The sequence below is a fragment of the Zonotrichia leucophrys genome, chromosome 2 (genome assembly GCF_028769735.1).
Source record: "Zonotrichia leucophrys gambelii isolate GWCS_2022_RI chromosome 2, RI_Zleu_2.0, whole genome shotgun sequence".
Lineage (NCBI taxonomy): Eukaryota > Metazoa > Chordata > Aves > Passeriformes > Passerellidae > Zonotrichia > Zonotrichia leucophrys.
In genome coordinates this window covers 149039878-149060854 of record NC_088171.1, presented here as the reverse complement: position 1 = coordinate 149060854, position 20977 = coordinate 149039878, and the positions used below count along the sequence as shown (strand labels likewise).

The 20977-nt window shown below is 40.1% G+C and overlaps 1 protein-coding gene across 1 annotated transcript in view; it reads left to right on the top strand.

Moving 5' to 3' along the window:
* Nucleotides 1–20977, top strand: part of AGO2 (argonaute RISC catalytic component 2) — a 56357-nt gene that overhangs the window by 23889 nt on the left and 11491 nt on the right. Inside the window, exons 4-18 of the mRNA XM_064706731.1 lie at nucleotides 2791–2972; nucleotides 4821–4957; nucleotides 5091–5225; nucleotides 6370–6457; nucleotides 7182–7329; nucleotides 7527–7646; nucleotides 7781–7903; nucleotides 9755–9888; nucleotides 12124–12308; nucleotides 14127–14286; nucleotides 16070–16160; nucleotides 17586–17780; nucleotides 18903–19037; nucleotides 19789–19890; nucleotides 20217–20416. Coding sequence (XP_064562801.1) covers nucleotides 2791–2972; nucleotides 4821–4957; nucleotides 5091–5225; nucleotides 6370–6457; nucleotides 7182–7329; nucleotides 7527–7646; nucleotides 7781–7903; nucleotides 9755–9888; nucleotides 12124–12308; nucleotides 14127–14286; nucleotides 16070–16160; nucleotides 17586–17780; nucleotides 18903–19037; nucleotides 19789–19890; nucleotides 20217–20416 — 2135 coding nt within the window. The remainder of the gene's footprint in view (nucleotides 1–2790; nucleotides 2973–4820; nucleotides 4958–5090; nucleotides 5226–6369; nucleotides 6458–7181; nucleotides 7330–7526; nucleotides 7647–7780; nucleotides 7904–9754; nucleotides 9889–12123; nucleotides 12309–14126; nucleotides 14287–16069; nucleotides 16161–17585; nucleotides 17781–18902; nucleotides 19038–19788; nucleotides 19891–20216; nucleotides 20417–20977) is intronic.

The window sequence follows — 20977 nt, the reverse complement described above, 5'->3', positions numbered from 1 at the left end:
TAAAGACTCTGCACATGACAGAAACAGCTCTTGCCTACACCCATAGCTTGTTGTTAATCTGTTTTCCTCTGAATCCCTGGGAAGGAAAAGCTCTTGGATTAATGGAGAAAAGGTACATTGTATGCTCAGAGCATGATAAATAATCATGTGATGTTGCATTTATTTTATGGAGAAGAAGAAATACCAAGAATTCCTCCAAAACACATGGTCAGGTGTAAAGTTTTTTTTAACAGTGAAAATTCTGATTTGTGTGAGTCATTCAGAGCGCATCAGCCTCAAGACCTATTCTTTTTAAGAATGACTTTGAGATTTTTCTACAGGCTTAATGATTTTTCACATCCTGACAGTAAAATCCTTTTAATTTAGTTCCTTTAGCTGCAAAATTGTCAATTCTGTTGCAATTTAGCAGTGAGTTGACCAGGTAGCATCCTGACATTTATTTGGGGTTAGAGGAGAAAACAAACCTTGTATTTTGCTTTAGGATGTATCCCTAATAATGAAGGACATAGTAAAATTCCCATCTAAAACTACTTTGTCCTAATTTTTTCATATTTTGCTTACTTTGCCGAACATGAGAGTGTTCATTTGTCCTCAAAAGTACAGAGTGGGATAAATAAAATATTGCTGAGAGAGGAAAAATTCTGATTAGCAGTGCCTAAAAGTATATGACAACTTTTGGATGTGGATTAAGGATTTTTTAAAATATATTTTCATGATTTTTTTAATAGGGTGAGATATTTAATTAAAAAAAAAACCAGGAAAGTTTTATTTAAACCTTACTTCTTTTAGCAATGACTCCTAATTCAACTCATTTGGAGTTAGACCCAGCAGCAAAAACTGTTTTGGGCCAAATTCAGCAGTCACAAAAGTTAGCTCTGCTAACTTTTACTGGTATTTGCAGCTGGGCACGTGGAATAGAAATTCTTCAAATCCCTCAATTTTATTTCCACCAGGGACAAGGTCCTGCAGCACAGATTGCTCTTCATCTCCCATTCCATCATGGTGAAGGAGTTTTGTAAACTGATACCAAGAGAGGAAAAAAAGTAAAATTAAATATTTTTTTTTTTTAGATTAAGGGCACCAAAGCATTCAATAATCAGATGAGTTGGGTATGAGCAGTATTGGGAATAAATATGGAGTGGTTGGGGTGGGAAGGGACCTTTAAGGCCACCCTGCTCCAAGCCCTGCCATGGGCTGGGACACCTTCAACTGGACCGGGTTGCTCAATTAGGAATGATGAAACTTGATTTGGAGGAGAGGCTTAAAGGAAAATGCAGGTCAGGTGTGGCAGACATCTTCCACCTGCTGTAAATGAGAGGCAAGGTGAGAACTTTTTGATGGTGTGGTGGAAAAGAGACCTCATGGAAAGCTTCCAGCCTGTGTGAGCTGAAGAGCACAGCAAAGTTTCTTTGCCCAGCTTTCAGCAGGGCTGACCTGGGCCAGGCTCACAGCAGTGTCCCCAGATTAGGCTCAGTTCCCATTGCCCTCCCACAGCTGTGCAGCTCCTTCCTCTGCTCCAGTCTCCCTGGGGCATGATGTTTGTGCTGGAGGAAAGATTCGGCTGTAATATTAATTTTGTGTGCCTGCTATAGATGGTAAACTCATTTATAGGGGCACATGGAAGACTTCTTATTTTATATAAAGTTTTTTATATATTAGTAAGTATTTTATATATTAAAAAGTATATTAAATATTAAAAAAGTGTTTTATATATCAAATAAGTGTTTTATATTTCCTTCCTATTTTTGACCAAAGAAGAAAATTGTTGCAAGAGACCAAATGCTGACAGATATTATTTTGCTGTTAGCCACCTATTATTTTTGCTAATTATACCTTGCCTCTTAGGTGAATAGCTTTTACATTTAAATTACAAGCTCCCTAGCAGGGAAAATGCAACGTTTTTGTTTGTATCCAGCACAAAGGATACTCTGATCTTGTTATTTCTTGTAGTCACTCCCAGACCTGATCCTTTCAGACAAGCCCTAATTTTAGTCGGCTTAACAACCTTGGTGCTCAGACTTCCTTTGTTTTAAGAAAGAGGAGAAATCAGCATTAGAAAAAATTACTAGTAATTGGCTGAAGTCATTTACCACAATGTAGTTTGCCACTAATTTTTAGACAAAAAATTCCAGGTAGGGCATACCATGGCAAAGTGGTGCCCCTGTTTCCTACCTGATACCATCACTGGCACTGGGGCTTGTAGTTTATTCTTTGTTTTCTTACTTTAAAAGTAACAGTTTTGGCTTGGTGGCTTTTGTGGCTTTTCTGTTTTCTTTGGGTGATTGATAATTTCTTCTTTTTTTGCTTTTAAAGCTCCTTTCTTCTCTTGTTTGAGCTGTGTCTGCAGCAACAGTATGTAAAGCACTCTGGTGCTCTGGAGAGCAAATACCAGAAAGTCATGAATCCTGGCAGGTGGTGACACCCCGTGCTTTATTTTAGGCGTGCAGGAGCTGACACGAGCAGCGACGCGCTGGGGCGTGTTAGGGATCTGAAATCAGGTTATGGGATCTTCACTGGGACCTCCCCGTTGATATGAGCACCTCCAAGTTCCAGTGTTGCCTCACAGAGGAGATAAATGCCAGCTGGGAGGCCCTCCAGGCTTCTGAAATACCCCTTGGGGCAGATGGAGCTGTAAAAAGGGGCTGTACCTAATCCATGGTGTTGCTTCATCCTAGCTTTTTGTCTCCTCCCCTGCTTTGTGGTGTTGTTCAGAGGAATCCATTGTCCCTTCTGATTTCCCCCCTTCCAATGGAAAGAATCATCTTGGTTTGTTGTTTGGCATTGTTGCAGGTGGAGCTGGAGGTCACTCTGCCAGGAGAAGGAAAGGACAGGATATTTAAGGTGGCCATCAAGTGGATGTCCTGTGTGAGCCTGCAGGCTTTGCACGACGCTCTCTCTGGCCGGCTGCCGAGCGTCCCCTTCGAGACCATCCAGGCCCTGGATGTGGTCATGAGGCACTTGCCTTCCATGAGGTGAGGGGAAGCCCTGGAGGTGCTTTAGGTGTGACTTGGGGCTGTTTTCACAGAATCACAGAATAATGAGGTTGGAAGGGATCTCTAAGATCATCCAGTCCAACCTATGCCCTAACACCTCAGCTAGACTGTAGCACCAAGTGCCACGTCCAGTCTGTTTTTAAACACATCCAGAGATGGTGATTGTGCCACCTCCCTGGGAAGAGCATTCCAGTACTTTATTTTGGAGGCTCTTTGGGCAGTCTGTGTGGCAATGGCAGGCTCAGCAAGAGGCCATTGGTGCTTCCCTGGTCACCTCCAGCCTGGACATGGGAGCCTTTCCCCAGAGGTGTCAGACTGGCCCATGGGTGTGTGTCTCAGGTCAGGGGGGCTCTGCCATCTCTCTTCCCTCTCTGGCCTTGGAGAAGGAGGCTCTCTCAGGTGGGAAGAGCTTGGAGGTTGGTAGATTATTATTAATACCTTATTAGTATAGGTATTTTTTGGGAAATGCCCTGACAAAGGCAGGAATGATGAATCTGACTCCATGTTCTCAGAAGGCTAATTTATTATTACTTTCTAATACTGTATTATATTAAAGAATACTAAGCTATACTAAAGAATGCAGAAAGGACACTTACTGAATGCTAAAAGATAATAATGAAAACTTGTGACTCCTTCTCAGAGTCTCAGCACAGCTTGGCCCCAATTCACCAAAGAGTCAAAACTCCTCACACCAGAGTCCAATGAAACAATCACCTGTGGGTAAACAATCTCCAAACACATTCTCCACATGAGCAAAACACAGGAGAAGCAAATGAGATAAGAATTGTTTTCCTTTTCTCTGAGGCTTCTCAGCTTCCCAGGAGAAAATTCTTGGGCAAAGGGATTTTATCAGAGAATGTGAATGCCACAGTGGATGTGGAAGGGTGGATTTAAAACAACTTCTTACCCTGTTCCTGTGTGTCTTGGATGGTTATTGCCAGTTTGTATGAAGGTTGCAGTGCTAGGGGGACATTAATGTCACCCTGTGTAGCTATTTAGATAGGAAAGAAAAAATTGGGAATTATTTGTTTGTTTTTCAAGTGGGACCTACAGGATTTTCAGTCTCCCCCAAGAGATACTGGGCTTAATTCTGCTGCTGTGGCACAAGTCACTTAAGATCACTGTGCAGATTATATTTAATTAGAAAGCAAAGAGCAAAGTTTAGTAGGGCTGAACTTTCCCATATTGAAGCTCTAAACAGGTAATATGAGTTAAATACATGTAAGTGTCTTTAAATAGCCTTATAGTATGTTGACTTTATCCTCAAATTTAGGATAAAAAAATATAAAATTACTTCAATCAGGTTTTACAGCACAGAAAGCAGCCCAGAATGTCAGATACCTTTGTTCAGAGGAGCACATTGCCTCTGGACATGATTTGTTTGTTATTAAGTTTGCAGTACTTAATGATCAAGATAAAAGATAAATTAGAAATATTTGTTAGATCACTTATTTACCCTCTCATAATGTCTATAATTCAGAGTGTGGGGAGAGATTGTTACCTTGGTGTTTTAATGGCAGAGACTTTGAATTCTTTTCTTATGGAGGCACAGCTGATGTTTTAAAAGAGTACAAATAAAAAGTTATTGATGCTTTTTTGTTGGAATTAGTAGATATATTAAATTTAAACCTGAGTAGTAGCCAGTTTCTTACTGCAACAAGCTGGATTTTGAGAGATGTGACCTGAGTCTTGCCAGGAATCTCAGATTATTGGTAATTTTAAACACTGACATTTCTGTGCTTTTGTGAAAAGGAATTTACATTAATTATGGATTTATTGCAATTTTTGCTTTAGTTTTCTGGTGTGAATTTATTTGTTTTCTTGCAGGTATACTCCTGTGGGGAGATCTTTCTTTACAGCATCAGAAGGGTGCTCAAATCCTTTGGGTGGTGGCAGAGAAGTTTGGTTTGGCTTCCATCAGTCAGTCAGACCTTCATTATGGAAAATGATGCTAAATATTGATGGTAGGTACTAGGAAGGATTTTCTTGTTTCTTCTTGCTCCTTGATGTAAAGGCAAAATTTCAGTTCCATTTGTTGGATTTCCTAAGAATTCCCTTGGTATTGTTATAACTCATCATTAATGTTTTTGTCTGCAGTGTCTGCAACTGCATTTTACAAAGCACAGCCAGTTATTGAGTTTGTCTGTGAAGTTCTGGACTTCAAAAGTATTGAAGAACAACAAAAACCTCTGACAGATTCCCAAAGGGTAAAGTTTACCAAAGAAATAAAAGGTAATAAGGAAATTATATACAGCTTTAAGGAAATTATATACAACCTTTATTCTGTCTGATGTGTTACCACTATGTGTTTTAAATATTTTCTACAGCAGTTGCCAGATTGGGAGACAAAAAATTCATATTTTTTGCTTTTGGAACATATCAGTAGTACCAATCCCAGTTTCATGACAAAAGGTTTGCAGTTCCTAATCTGATGATTTCTAAATGTTTACAAAGGATTGGGATTTAATGTTTTTTTTTTTATTACCCAATCTTAAATTTTTCTAATTTCTGATACCAGTTTTTTTCATATTTCAGATTTACTAATAATTTAGCAGTGTGTTTTACATACTTAGGCATCTGTCCTGCATATACTCTCTTGGAAGGAAATAAGAAATTATTCTAGTGTGTAGTGACTGAATCAAAGAGAACAGGAGGAAGAAACCTTACTGGTTTTGTTCACTGAAGGGGCTTCCTCTGCAAAATGGAGATCCTTCCTTCCTGATACTCTTGGCAGAAAGCAAGCAATTTTAAAAGGAATAAACCCATCCTGCATCTTCCTTTTATGTTTCCAAAAAACATCAACAAAAATTAGCTTTGCCCAACTAGAAATTAGCAAGGAAAGTACAAATAAATTTTGAGTTTGCATTGGTTGTGTTTTGAAAGGATAATCTGGCACCAAAGTGCTTCACTGTGGCCTCATTCCCATGAGCTCCTGAGAGGCTCTTTGGGGATTCCCCTCCACCCACACCCCCAGTTCATTGCAGGAGCTGGAGGTCTTCCAGACCCCATCTGTTTAGACAGAAATATAAATAAGGGATTTTGTTTCAAGGAGCTTTTGTGCCCTTTTTGTCCTTTCCCCATCCTGGGCTTCCTCAGAGGTCCAGCTCTGGAATTTGCAGAATGTGCTCAGCATCATCTGTGTCCTCTGGGGCCTTTGGGATTTCATCTTGTCTCTGAAATTCTGTGTTGAACTTTCGCTGAAGCTCAGGAGTTTTGAATTTTAAGACTGTAAATTGCTTTTTGAGTTCTGTCTGGGCTCTGCCCTTTGGGGCTAAATAAAATGGCTTTATTGCACTGTTTAACTGGTCTCCTGTAGCAGTTTAGGGCTGACATATTGATTTTGTAGAAACAGTGATTTGTTCTTTCCAATTTTTAGGTCTGAAGGTGGAGATAACACACTGTGGACAAATGAAAAGGAAGTACAGAGTGTGCAATGTCACCAGACGACCAGCAAGTCACCAAACGTAAAGTATATTTCTGCTTTTTGAGCTAATGTTTGGTCTCAGGTAGTATTTTCCTGCTTTTTAGGCATATGTTTGGTCTCAGGCTAGAAAAACACCTTGCCTGCCTTACTGAGGTGGGAAAAGTTGCCTTGAAAAATGATGCTTTCTTTGGTTAATACCCTTAAATATACCTCAAAGTATTTTCCCTATTTTGCTGTTCTTTTTGGTTTTTTTTTTTTATACTATAATGAGTATCATAGCATTTGATTTAGCAAACCATTTGCTCTGTTTTAGATCTGGGAGATTTTTTGGTTGGGTGGGGTTTTTCCTGTCATTTATGGATTTCTTTAAAATTGGAAGGACAGGGTGTCCTGTTTGTAGCGTGATGTTTCCCACAACTGGAATTTTAGAAAAGTGGTGGCAGTTGGGATCAGCCTCCTGATGTTGCTTATTTGCAATCTCTTTTTCCTCTGGAAAAAAAGTTTAACTACCAACCAGAGATTTGCAGATAACTTGAATATGGAGACAGTCATTCCTATTTATAAGGAAGCAATATAAAGAACAAAACTGATAACAGCTTTTTACAAGAAGATAACTGATCAGTATCTGAATCTGGTTTTTAATTGTTTGGGCTTGGTTTCATCCTCCTTCAATAAGTGTAACTTGTGCCAAAAAATTATTGAGGAGTTGTTGGGAAGCATTTTACATGAAGTAATAGCTGCTTGCCATGTTTGCATTCCAACAGATTCCCACTTCAGCAGGAGAATGGACAAACAGTTGAATGCACTGTAGCTCAGTATTTTAAGGACAGGCATAAATTAGTTTTACGCTACCCTCACCTTCCATGTTTACAAGTTGGACAGGAGCAGAAACACACATACCTTCCTCTGGAGGCAAGTAAACTCACAGAGAATTCTCTATTTTGGGGCTGGGGGAAGGGGGTCAGAGGGAAAAAGGGTTCAAATATTGGCGAGCTGTCTTTTGAGCAGCCGAATGTTGAGACATTCAGTGGTGCATCAGTGAAAGAAAAGCCATGAGCCAAAAAAAGAATTGAGCTGTGTTTAATTTTCTTTCTGTGGGGAAATTTCAGGTGTGCAACATAGTGGCAGGACAAAGATGCATCAAGAAACTCACAGACAATCAAACTTCCACTATGATCCGAGCCACTGCCAGATCAGCCCCGGACAGGCAGGAAGAGATCAGCAAATTGGTGAGTGCTGTGCCAGACACGAGGCAGGGGTGGGAATGGGTTTAATTTTGCTCACCTTTAGCAGGTGCTGATGTGTTTGTGCATTGCACACAGGTTATGGATGAGCTTGGTTTTGTACATTTTGATCATTTCAGATGCGGAGCGCCAGTTTCAACACAGACCCTTACGTGCGGGAGTTTGGGATCATGGTCAAGGATGAAATGACAGATGTGACTGGCAGGGTCCTTCAGCCTCCCTCCATCCTCTATGGAGGCAGGGTATGTCCAACAGTCTGTGCTGGCCTCTGTAATGTGGTTATTTTAAATTAATTGTGTTGTGTGCAGTCAGAGAGCTGACACAGGTGTGAATTTGAATTTAGGTTCTCAAAGTCCTTAGATGTATTGGCTGATTTGCATCTCTTCTGATTGCTGTTTTATTTTGGAAAGTAAAGCTGGGTTAAAAATGCCTTCTTTGCCTCAAACACTCTGCTGCTGTGACACAAGTCGCTTAAGACCAGTGTGCAAATTATATTTAATTAGAAAGCAAAGAACAAAATTTAGTAAGGCTGAACTTTCCCATATCAGAGCTCTAAACAGGTATTATGAGTTAAATATATGTGTCTTTAAATAGCTTTATGTTGACTTTATCCTCAAATTTAGGATAAAAGAAAATAAAATTACTTTAATCAGGTTTTACAGCACAGTCTTTAATTGTGTGTTGTAAGAGGCAGCCCGCAAATAGTGGTTCAAATCAATGTGTATGGAGAAGAACAAAGACTATTTCAATTATTACTGTATATATCTGAAAATATGCTGAAATATTGCTGAACTTCTGGCTGGTTTTGAATATTCTGGGTGGAGCAACTGTGTTTAGGGCAGCTGTCTTGAGGTATCATCTCTATCAGTCTTTCCCTAGAGCTGTCTCTTCCTGTTTGGAATATTTACCCACAGGTTTTTATTTTACAATGGCTTTTCAGATGGCCTTCCTGACAGAATCTCTCCTGTGATATCTTTTTTAAAAAAGCTTGAGAAACAGGATTGTCCATCAGTTATATACTGGGACTTTTTGCAAGATGAAAGCTTTAATAGCTGGGATAATTTCATTTGTGGAGGCTTTTGATGAATCTGTTCAGATCATGCATTGCCAGCTGAATAAAATTCTGTCCCTGTGCACAGCAGAGCCTGCAAACCCATAATGGGAGAGGTTCTTGAGTTCCCTGCCTAAAATTCTTCAGGTGACTCAGGCAAATGAGCTCAAACCTCCCTTCCCTGGCAGGTTAAGGTACCCCAGGCCTGACCCTGATGAGGGCACTGCTTTTATGAGATTTTTATGAACAGGCTGGGGGAACTTACCGGCAGATGAAAGTTGAAAGTTGTATTGGGGAGGCACTGCCTTCAGCACACACAACTCTTTGCAAAATCCATTATCAAATTCATGTGTGTGTGTCCTGAAAAATGCCCAGAAGCTTTAATTGTTGTTGCTAGGTAAGAAGGAAGGCATCATGGTAACTTGTCTAAAGCATCTATCAGTATTTATTAAGGTAATTAACATCACCAGAATTACTTTAGCCGCTTTATTACATCCCTTGTCCTCTAGATAATCCATCCCAGTAATATCTGCTTGGTGGGAGAAATAAAAATGTTGAATAACTGATCACCTTTCTCAGCTTGTTCACATTTTTTCTGGAGTTGTGTGAGTGACATTGAACCACTATTTGCCTCTACTTAGTGATGTGTAAAATATTTATAGTACTTAAATTAACTTTCCCTTGGAAAGTTCACTCAGCAGTTGTAAAGTCACTGTAGAAATGCAGATTCTTTTAACTTTCCATACCAAACAGGAATCTTACTTCCCATATATAATTGCTATTTGCTGCTGATAATTGCAACCAAAGACAATGATCAGCAGTAAAAATGAACAATGTGAGTTTTATTTTTCACCTGGCTAAGAAGTTGTGTTGCTACAGTGATAAAATGATTATTATAAGATGGATGGATGTTTGTACAGGGGAGAGAGTGACCTCAGAGTACAAATCACCTCCACTTGGAGGGAAGTAGAAGCAAAGCCCATTTTTGTTTAGCATCAATCAAGTTTTGCAGTAATGTTTAATTTTTACCTTCCACTTGCAGAATAAAGCAATTGCTACACCAGTGCAAGGTGTCTGGGACATGAGGAATAAACAATTTCACACTGGAATTGAAATCAAGGTTTGGGCAATTGCCTGCTTTGCTCCCCAGCGCCAGTGCACTGAAGTTCATCTTAAGTAAGTGTTGTGTAAGGTGCTGATTTTATCATTTATTAAGGATGCAAATGTCATGATTTCACTTTTATTAAGAACATATTTTTGGTTTAATTGTTAAACACACAGCAATACATTTTCTGTGTCTTTGTGTTTTGAGTGATGCCAGTCTGATTTCAATGCCAGCATCAGGGAATCTTCCAAATCAGACTTAACAAAATCCATTTCTGCTTTATGGCAGATATCTGACCTGTGAATCCTTAGCACAGGGTTTAAGATAACAGAAATGGTGTAATAATGGGTGTTTATCAGTGGGTGTTTCTCAAGAATGCCAGCTAACATGTGTGTTCTCTTTCCTGGTTATATGAGGTAGATTTATTCATGCAGAATTTCTTTAAAAGGAAATTTCTTGTCCAAAACCGTTTCCTCTTCAGAGTTTCTGGAATGTGCAAGTTGCTGTATTTGCCAGATGAGTAGGATTGGTTGTTCTATTTGGTTTAGGTGTTTGAATGAAACTTCCAGATGTGGTTTCTTTATCTTAGGATGGGACAGGATTGTTCAAAGATTGTTGTCACAGTGACATCTGCATTGGCTCAGGGAAGGTGTGCAGGCCCAGATCCATGTCTGATCCCTCCTTCCACGTGCAGCTGCTTCCCCTTCATGCATGGCCAAGTGCAGCAGCCCTGGCAGTGACTCAGCTGCTCTCTGGGAGGTGAATTCAAGGCAGGGGTTGCTCACACCAGTGGCATTGCCAGGGCACTGTTCCTTCTCATGGTTTGCTAAACAGCTTGGGAATTTTTCCCTAACAAGTGATGAGCAAACAGTGGGAATCTTTTACTGCCCGTTGTGTGAGGAAGGGAGGGACTTGTTCTCTCCAGGCACATGTCAGGAACTGGGCTGCCAGAGAACTTTCCTTTCCATGGTGTTGCTTCTAGTGGAAATGCTGTGTAAGCCAAGTTACTTAGTTTTGAGAAATAGACAGAAGTCCTGAACATAATGAGCCAGAATAAAATTATTTGAATGGCTTAGAATGAGTTTTTATTTACCATGAAAGGACATTGCTTCAAGCCAGGAAAATGTCTGCATCCTGTTCCATCTTGTGGTCTCTTGTTACATCTTGTTGATCAAGCTGGAACTCAAATGCTGCTGATTCAACAGAGGAAACACCTTCAGATGCTCTAAAATCTTCCAAATCATCCTGCTTTACCTCTTAGGAACAGAGAGAGAGCCTTTCCTTCCTACAGTAGGCCCTGTACTTCCAGATGGACTCAGCCCTGACTTGTTTCACACTTGAATGTTGAAATCGCAGAAGGGTTTGGGTTGGAAGGAACCCTAAAGATCATCTTGTTCCAGCCCCTCTGCCATGGGCAGGGACACCTTCCCCTAGACCAGGCTGCTCCAAGCCTCACCCAGCCTGGCCTTGGACACTCCCAGGGATGGGGAGATGTTCTGCCCCTGGCTCTGCTGTAGTGAGTGCTTGTTTTTCCATTTTCTGCAAGGAGCCTCAGGCTGCAGGGCTGGAGCTCACAGGCTCTTATGATTCATGCAAGTTAACAACAGGTTTGGAAGAAGCTGAATCTTCACACCCTCTCAGCCAGTGATACCCTGGCACCCTGTGGTGGGGATGAGCAATGTTTTAGACAACTGTGGGGAGGTTAATAAATAAAGGGCTTTTAGCAGTGAGCTAGAAAGGCTCTCAGGTGGAAGCCTCTGAAGAAATTTATCTCCATATCTGACCAGTTCCATCAAAGGGTGACTTTTTTTTTACCAGCCTAGGAGAAGTTTTGCCTTCACCTCCAGGATTTTACACATTTTCTCTGGCATCTATGAAATTGTGCATTATTATGGATGCTAAAGCAATTCACTGAGACAATTGCTGGTAATTTCTGTTGATTGTTTTCATCATGAGGGAAAAAAAGGAATAACTCCAGCCCTTTCTCTGGTGGTAACATGGAATTATGTTAGAGCAGGCTATGCCAAATTGTCATTATTGCAAAAAGTATTTTATCCTGTATTTCTCATAGAAATAAGGTAATAAGTTTTTTTCTTCAATGATGTTATTTATACAGCATATTTCCTGTCTTGCCTTCAGTGACTACACGGGCATTGCCAATTAAAGAGGCACATGGGTTTAAATTCCCAGGTTTTTGAACAGCACAACTCTGCAAGTTTAACAGGATTGTTCCATCAAAAATAACATCAAAACCAAGATGGGTTTTGACTGACTGATAATTTAACGTATTTCTGTGCCTTGCCCAGGTCCTTCACAGAGCAGCTGAGGAAGATTTCCAGGGATGCTGGGATGCCAATCCAGGGGCAGCCCTGCTTCTGTAAATACGCGCAGGGAGCCGACAGCGTGGAGCCCATGTTCAGACACCTCAAGAACACTTACACTGGGCTGCAGCTGGTCGTGGTCATTCTGCCAGGAAAAACACCAGTCTATGGTCAGTGAGTGCCAATGGTGCATTTCAGTCACAGCTTTGTGTGTTTTTTGTGAGCTGTCCAAAGCAGAGAGGTTTAATGCTGGTTTAACTCTATAAATGCTAGTTAGGGAATGGGCTGTAAATTAATTTTACTATTTTTCTTGTGCTGTGTGATGTCTTATATTAAGACCTAAGTATTTTCAGTATGTTTTCTATGCTTTTAATTTGTTTTTGCCATTTTCCCTGCTGATTGCATTTCAGAAAGCCAGCACAGGGTTTGGTCAGATTGGCAATGATAGGTAGTGGATTATCATATGCTTAATAAAACTTGTGTGCTGAAAATTCCAAGTGACTGAAGAAGTAATGACTTCAAGAACTCTGTAGCTTTTAGAACACCTTTGTTTACTCAAACAATCTCCTTTGGCAAAAATGTTGAGTGAAGGAGATTTCAGTCTATTTTTCTTTTCATTTCAGTTTTTTAACTCGGGTTGCAAGGATACAGGTGCATAGAAAATGAAAATTCAGCAAACTAAAAGTTATTTTTGAAACAGTGACAATTGGTGCATAAAACACATGGGTTTTAGTATGTTTTACATAAACCATGCATTTTCCAGCTCCTCCTATAGGCAGGACTGCTTTTTTCCTGTCCTGCCTCCCTCCTTTTTCACTTACCTTGCCCAGCTGGAGCAGCAGCCACTGTTTTTCTCCCATAGCTGTGTGCACTCTTCTCTGGTGGATCAGATCTACCAAGCAGCTGCAGATTTGTTTTATGCCATCCCTCACCATTTTAATAGAGCACAAAATAATTTTCCAACTTTAATATTAATCTCTTACAAGATGAAAAGAGATTAAGCAAGGAACCTTAAGGAAATAGTACTTTTTTCCCCTTTGAATTCAGCCTGCAAACGAGGTGGCTCATCTCTAATTTGTACAATAGAAATTTGGTGCAAAATGACATTTTTACTATTCCTGTTTGGCATTAAAAGGGAATTCTTTTCCTCTACTTAACCACTGAGAGGATGTGGTACCACTCTGATCTTCTTTCTTTGTCATTATCTTTAATTATAGTTATTTCTGCCCCCTCTAATCTTCTCTGCTTGTTTTCACCCTACGCTCTTCCATACCCTGCACTTCCCATACCCACAGTCTTGTCTTTTCTTCCCACCCTGCTCTTTCCCTCTCCTGTTGCCAAAGAGGAGGGTTCATCTTCTCTGTGCCAATCTTGGAGCCTAAATTTCTTCCCTATAAGAGTGTGTGGGTCTCTGAAAACCTTGAAGTCTCAATTTTATTGTTAACAATAGGATTTGATTTAACCATTGGAATTGTACAGTGCTTAATGAGTTTCTTGGAGTTTTTATGGACCATTGTCTGCTGAGCTGGTCACTTGGCTATGCAAGTGATGAACTTGCAGTGAAGTACTGATAAACTTCTTGGTTGAATATTGCTCAGCACTGCTAGATTTGTGTTACTATTCCAGTGTTTAATAATGCAACAAGTGCTCAATATCTTAATTTTATCCACATTGCTCACATCATTAGCCAAAGATGATGATATGATGCTACAACTAAAAAATAAGAATGAATTAAAAAAAATCGTAGTTAATATAAGGCAGCAGTGCCTTTAGTTATTGCATTTAGGACTGGTTAGGTGGAGCAGAGCAGAACTGGGGGGATGTTCTGGAGGCTGGGTGGGTTTGGGTTTAAGTTTCATTGTATTCCTTTAAGATTGAGCACACTTCACTAAAACTCCAGGTGTAGTTAATTGTAGTTAAATTCAAGTCTCCTCCATGGTTTGATTTGCAATTTGCAAATTTTTTATTTTGTTTTTCTCATTGTGCAGCGGAGGTGAAGCGCGTCGGGGACACGGTGCTGGGAATGGCCACTCAGTGTGTGCAGATGAAAAACGTCCAAAGAACAACACCACAAACTCTGTCCAACCTCTGCTTAAAAATAAATGTCAAATTAGGAGGTGTGAATAACATTCTACTGCCACAGGGAAGGTAAGTTCATCTTTCAAAGGGGGAGAGGTTTTTGTGTTGCAGAGAATGTGAGACATGCTGAGATAACTGGGAGCCTTTATCTGCAGCTTCAGTGACTCTTCAGACAAACTCTTTTGGCTTCTAATAAATAGTCCTGCAAAAGTTAGGTTATATAGACAGGAGAGGAATACTCTAAATGCTAAATAGATTAGGCCTATCAGCAACAGCAGCCATTGTATGATATCAACATCTAGAAAAAATTTGAACCCTTTAAAAGATGCTGGGGTACATCCAAAGAAATGGGTGAAGAATTGGGGAAAACTGCCCCCTGTATTGCTTCCTCACAATGGGCACCATTATTGATGAAGCCCCACAGACGTGAGCTTAGCCTGTGATGGTTGTACAGCCATGTGTCCACATGCCAGAGGGAAAAATCCAGGAATTGCTCACCTTATTGACCTGTTGTGCAGACTGGGTAACAGCCACAGTAGCCTAGGTCATAGGATCCATGTTTAAATGAGGAGCTGCAAATGGAAGCACAAAATGTATCCACAGCCATGTGGCAGCCAAACCAGGCTAAGTTAGACCACATGGTGCCTAAGGAGGTTTCTGTGTTCACACAAAATTAGGTTACCCAGAAACTGCTATTCCTTTTTCATAATTTCCTCTCAATGCCCTGGAGCCCAACCCTGGGCACCAAAACCTCTGCTGGGTTAGGAGACAGGTGTCTGCCAAGGGAGGTGGGAATCTTCCTGGAATGGAAAAGATGAGATGGCCCCCTCCCTCCAAGTTATTGTGACTTTGGGGGCTTTCAGGCAAAGATGTGGTAAAGGAATAACAGTTTTTTACTAGAATATATGTATGTACATATGTATATATAACTATGTATGTAGACAAAAAAGCAACATTAGCAGCAATAACAAAACCCAAACGACAACAAAAAATTAACAGAATTCCAAGACACCCAGCTGTTTTTCTTCTGTGTCTTAAGTACAGTCCATTCATCATCTCTTAGGCAAAAAATGGGAAGAAAATTTCCTGAGAGAAAAAAAAAAAACAATTCAAGAAAAAACAACAAAAGCCTAATCATCAACATTACCTTCCCATTTCTTTTAAAGAAGGTCTGCAAACAGATAAATTAATCTTCTTAACCATGAAATCATTCCCCCACAAAGAAATTATGGTGGTCCAAGATTTCCTGTTTGAAATTGTTTCATTAAGGAATAGAGTTCAAATTTAAAACCTGTGTTGTAGTGCTTTGGTGTTCCTCTCTTGGGGCAGTAGTTTAATATCTTAACCTAAAGATTTGTTTAAAACTTTCCAGCTTAGTTAAAAAAAAATCTACTTTGCAAGTAATAACTTTGATACCTACTATTATTGGACTTCCTTACCAAGACTGTTTTTTATTAGGAAAAATATATTTTTTCACAGCATCTGCATATGTGCATACTTATTTATTTTTCTCAGATGCCATTTGTTACTAAGGGATCAACTTTTTCTCCTTTCTTTGGTTCAGTGATAAAAACTGCAATTCTTCAAGTTAGAAAAAACTAGATATATTTTAAAACTAATTTTTAATTAAGAGCAACAATTAGCTGTGCTTTAAAAATCTGCCTGAGTATTTAGCATGAGAACCTTAATCAGGATTTTTAATTCCTGCCACAGAACAAGTGACCAACTCTGATCAAGTGCCAGTTGTTGATGAATTCCCTGCAGGAGTACAGAGTGCTGTTTATTTGAGTTGTAATGTGCTTTATTAAGCATAAATCTTGCTGCTTTTACAAATTTCCCTTCTCTTTGCCAGACCCCCAGTATTCCAGCAGCCTGTCATATTCCTTGGTGCAGATGTAACTCACCCTCCAGCTGGGGATGGGAAGAAGCCTTCCATTGCTGCAGTGAGTAAATTGTGTCCTGTTCTCTCTCCCTCCTGCTGCTCAGCTCTAATGCATTTTATTGCTTTCAATCCTTTTGTGGTCCATTGCTTCTGATTGCCTAATTATAGCATTATAAATTATTTTTCTGCAGGAATTTACTGAAACTTCAGAGAGCTTGCTCTGATGCTAATTACTTAAATGTGTGTATTAGCTTGTAAAATGCCTGAGTTGCTGATACACAGAGGAGCTTTTTTGGGAGCTGATATTTATTAGCAGGCTGATAATGAGCTGGTGCATGTTTAAATCTGCTTCTTCAGCACTTAGAAATGTTCAGAATTTCTTCATTGCTGATAGGGAGCTAGGCTGGCTCAGCTGTGGTTTCTGGGGACTCAAGCTTCCAGAAAACACAAAATGTGCAGTAATCTCTTGGAAATGTCCTTCTTAAGTACAGGGAATGGTCTTTAGCTTGTATTATGTCAAACACCTGTATTGGCTGCTCAGGATTGTTTAATAATGAAGTTCTTTGGTGATGTTATGTATCTGTTTTAAAAACTTACACCTGTGTGTTCAGGGAAAACCAGGTGGAGCTGTGTGGTATTTTCTGGGACCCCCATCAAGGAGAGGAATGATGAATCTAACTCCCTGTTCTTAGAAGGCTAATTTTTTATTTTATGTTACTATATTATATTAAAGAATGCTATACTAAACTATACTAAAGAGTAGAGAGAGGATACTTACAGAAGGCTAAAAAAGAAAAACTAAGAAAAACTTGTGACTCTCTCCTCCAGAGTCCAACACAGTTTGGCCCTCATTGGCCAGTAAGTAAAAAAATTCACATGTTGGATAAACAATCTCCAACCACATTCCAAAGCAGCAAAACACAGGAGAAGCAAATGAGATAATATTGTTTTTCTCTGAGGCTTCTCGGCTTCCCAGGAGAGAAATCCTGAGCAAGGGGATTTTTCAGAAAATATGACAGTGACAGAGATGTGCTCACTTCTTCAGGTTTTTTGCTTGTTTAAGTCCCATGTCACTTTTACAGGATGTTAATGTTTCATTAACAGAAAAATCCCTTCCCTTGATAAAAGGTGTGGATATTTCTGTGGTCCATCACCATTTCAGGCTTGCTGTCTCAGAATTCCAACTCCTATGCAACAGTCTGAATTATCTCAATGGCTTCATGGTATCAGTGCTCCAAACTGTATTTGAGTTTTTAAGTGCCTGTAGGTGCAAACAAGAAATGAGTCTTTTAGATTTAAAACAATTTTCTGTTTCAGCAGGGTGTGCTGCCACAGGTGGACTAAACCCAGAGCTGTTTCCAAGCACATTTTAATTTCAAATACATCATTGCCAAGCCAACCACTCAGTGTTCAAAACAGTGCAGTTATCCCATGAAATAACCTTTATTTTAGTGCTCTCTGGTTTGATGCCAAGCATTTTTTCCAGGTTGTGGGAAGCATGGATGCTCATCCCAACCGTTACTGTGCCACGGTGCGGGTGCAGCAGCACCGGCAGGAAATCATCCAGGATTTGGCTGCCATGGTCAGGGAGCTGCTGATCCAGTTCTACAAATCCACCAGGTTCAAACCAACTCGAATCATCTTCTACAGGGATGGTGTTTCTGAGGGGCAGTTCCAACAGGTGATATTTGTCTTCTTGAAATTCTCATCGTGTAGTTTCGTGGTAGTAATGGAATTTTAAAATTCCACCTCTATGTGGTTGGAGTTATAAGAAGTATAAGCGCAACAAATCTTCCCTCAACCAAGCAAGCAGGAGAAGTGTTTGCATACTTTTCATGTGCTTTTGAAAGTAATTTTCCCCGTTAAAATATTTTCCCTGACAGAATTATAAGTGAAAAGTGTAGTTTTAGCACTCAAGTTATGTTCCACATCTGTTTCCTATTTAGTATATATTAGTGAGAGTGTATCCTATAGAACTTGGGTAGTAAAAAATAATTATATATTTTGTTAATACAGGATTAATAAATACTGGATTGTCGCAGTCATTTTTATTCTGATAAAACTCATCCTCTCATATTTATTTTGTTTGCTTGTTAGTACCATATTTTATTAAATACTTTTCTATATATTTTAAAGACATTTATGTACACTTTTCTATACAGTATTTAAGTATGTAAATAAAAGATACAGACTTGAGTTGGCTTCTCAAAATCTAGGGGGAAAAGAGGAAAGGTCACTTGCTAAATTTGAATTGATAAAATAATCTTTGTATGAACTTTTGATATATTCTCTTTTAATTTGTTATTGCTTTTCACTGAAGTTTTCATGTACAATTAACCCACAGACTGAATAATTGGTTTTTTGGTTTGTTTCACTTTCCTTATTATTGATGTCTGTAGTCCTGCCTGGAACTGCAGAAAGCTGGGAAAGAGCAGCTGAGCACTTCTGGATTTTATCCCTTGTTCTAGTCTGAAAAATAATTAGTCTGTTGTATTCAGCAGCCTAATTAAATGTTCATTTATATTTGGTAGTTAAAGAGATTTTGACATGCAGGTTATTAGTCTGAGCCTCGTGCTTGGAGCTGAGCAAATCTGGAAGCAGCTTTCTCTTGGCTCAGGAACCTGCTGATGCAATTTGCCCTCATGAGGGGAAGAAATTGAGATTTGGTCCTGAAAGCTTTGACATCTCATTACTCTGAGTGACAGTGCAGGAAGGAACAGGATACATTATCTGTGGATAAATAAGAGGAACTTGTGTGATGGCAATGGTTCATGCTGATCCCACCTCTCTCTGTGTGCCTCAGGTTCTGCACCACGAGCTGCTGGCTATCAGGGAGGCTTGCATTAAACTGGAGAAGGATTATCAGCCTGGCATCACATTCATAGTGGTGCAGAAAAGGCACCACACCAGACTCTTCTGCACGGATAAAAACGAGCGGGTACGTTCTGCTTGGCACCCCAGAGCTCCAGCCAAGTCACCAATTCTGTCCATTTGTGGTACTTTGTGGGGGGAGATCAATCTCCAATTTGATTTTTGGTACTTTCTGTGTGAAGAGGAGACTCTTCAAGAGCTGTTGCTGAGAATGGAGAGTTCCTCATGGCAAAGATTTGGCTTTCCATGTTCTTTTTCCTTCTGTCAGGCTTCTCTGTGGGAGCACTTGGACCCCACCAGGCTTCAAGGCAATAATTAGTAACTCCCAAAGCTGACATGAACATGGCTGTTATATTAATAAATGCTGTGGTTACAGATGTTAAATTGTTTGAAAGTAAAGAGTATTTTGACATTCTGTTTTGAAGAGATTTTGAGGGAAGAAGTGGCCTGTCTGACAAGGAAGGATTGTCCCCTTGCAGGTATAAACAGGAAAAGTTACTCCTGTTCTGGAGTGGGAAGGTGAAAATAATTTGACAACTCAGTTGCAGGAAATTCTTTTTACATTATTCAGAAAACCAAATTTTTTAGGTAATTTCTAAGAAGATTTTGCAGAAGATCTCTTTTTTTCTTTCTCCATAGTAGAGGTACTGCAGATTTTCAGTTGGAACAAAATTTCAGTTTTGCACATTCTTCTTCACTTTCTGCTTTTTATAGATTTTTTTTTTTGTTTGTTTGTTTTCCTGGCTATACAGCTGCGAATAAAAAAAAACCCTTTGTGTTATGCCTCAATGTCTTTGCATTTGCTGTTTACACAACAGGTTGGGAAAAGTGGAAACATTCCAGCTGGTACCACAGTGGACACAAAAATCACCCACCCCTCAGAGTTTGACTTCTACCTGTGTAGTCATGCTGGGATTCAGGTAAGACGTTTTGTGTGGCATGGTAACTCTTTAACTGTTAATGTTTGTACTAAAGCTCCTTTATCAGATGGCTTCTTGTCAAGATGAAAGTGCATTTCAGAGGTGAAATTTTGGGAAACACAGCCCTACCAATAAAAGGGCAGGGATTAGTTTGATAGGCAGCAAGGAAGGAGTTTGTTTGCCTTTTAAAGGAAAAGCCAGCTGGAATGTGTCGAGCTGCTGCCCGTGGTTTTTGAGGACGCAGCCATTTCCCTGCAGCTCCCAGCAGAGGTTGGAAGCTCAGGAGATGTTTGGGAATGCTGATGAGCTGTGTGCTCTGGCTGCAGGGAACAAGCAGACCCTCTCACTACCACGTGCTGTGGGATGACAATCGCTTCTCGTCGGACGAGCTGCAGATCCTCACCTACCAGCTGTGCCACACCTACGTGCGCTGCACGCGCTCCGTCTCCATCCCTGCCCCCGCCTACTACGCTCACCTGGTGGCCTTCAGAGCCAGGTACCATCTGGTGGATAAGGAGCACGATAGGTGAGTTCAGAGTTTTGCACTTTTGCACAATTGGAAGGCAGTGGGGCTTGTTAATTCTGGGGTCAGTGGTGTCCTCAGTAGTTTGAGGCTGGATTTGCTGTCACTGCTGATACAAAGCAGAAGGTGTTCCTGTATGTGCTGTTTGCTGTTTCAGAACCTCAGTGGGGCTTTGGTCAAACATTAATTACCCTTATTCTGTCCAGAAGAAAGTAATGGTACAGAAACACCTGCCAGGAGAGGCAGATTAAGTAGGGTGTCACTATAGGACACAAAACAACACGATCTGCACACACCGCTGCTCTCAAGGTGAAAAAAGAGGAGTTTATTTTCTGACTCCCAACATTTATAGATTTCCAAAAGTGACAGTGAACTGGAGGGTGAAAGTGCCACCTCTCCAATGATGCTGGACAAACCAACAGTCCATCAAATTCCTCCTCCTCCACAAAAGAATGCAAAACAATAAGTTATTTACAGAAAGTGTGTGAGAAAGTTTGTTACGAGAATGTAAACATCAGAAGGCTCAAAAAATCAGGACAACAGTAGGGTTTCTCTTCCCCCCCC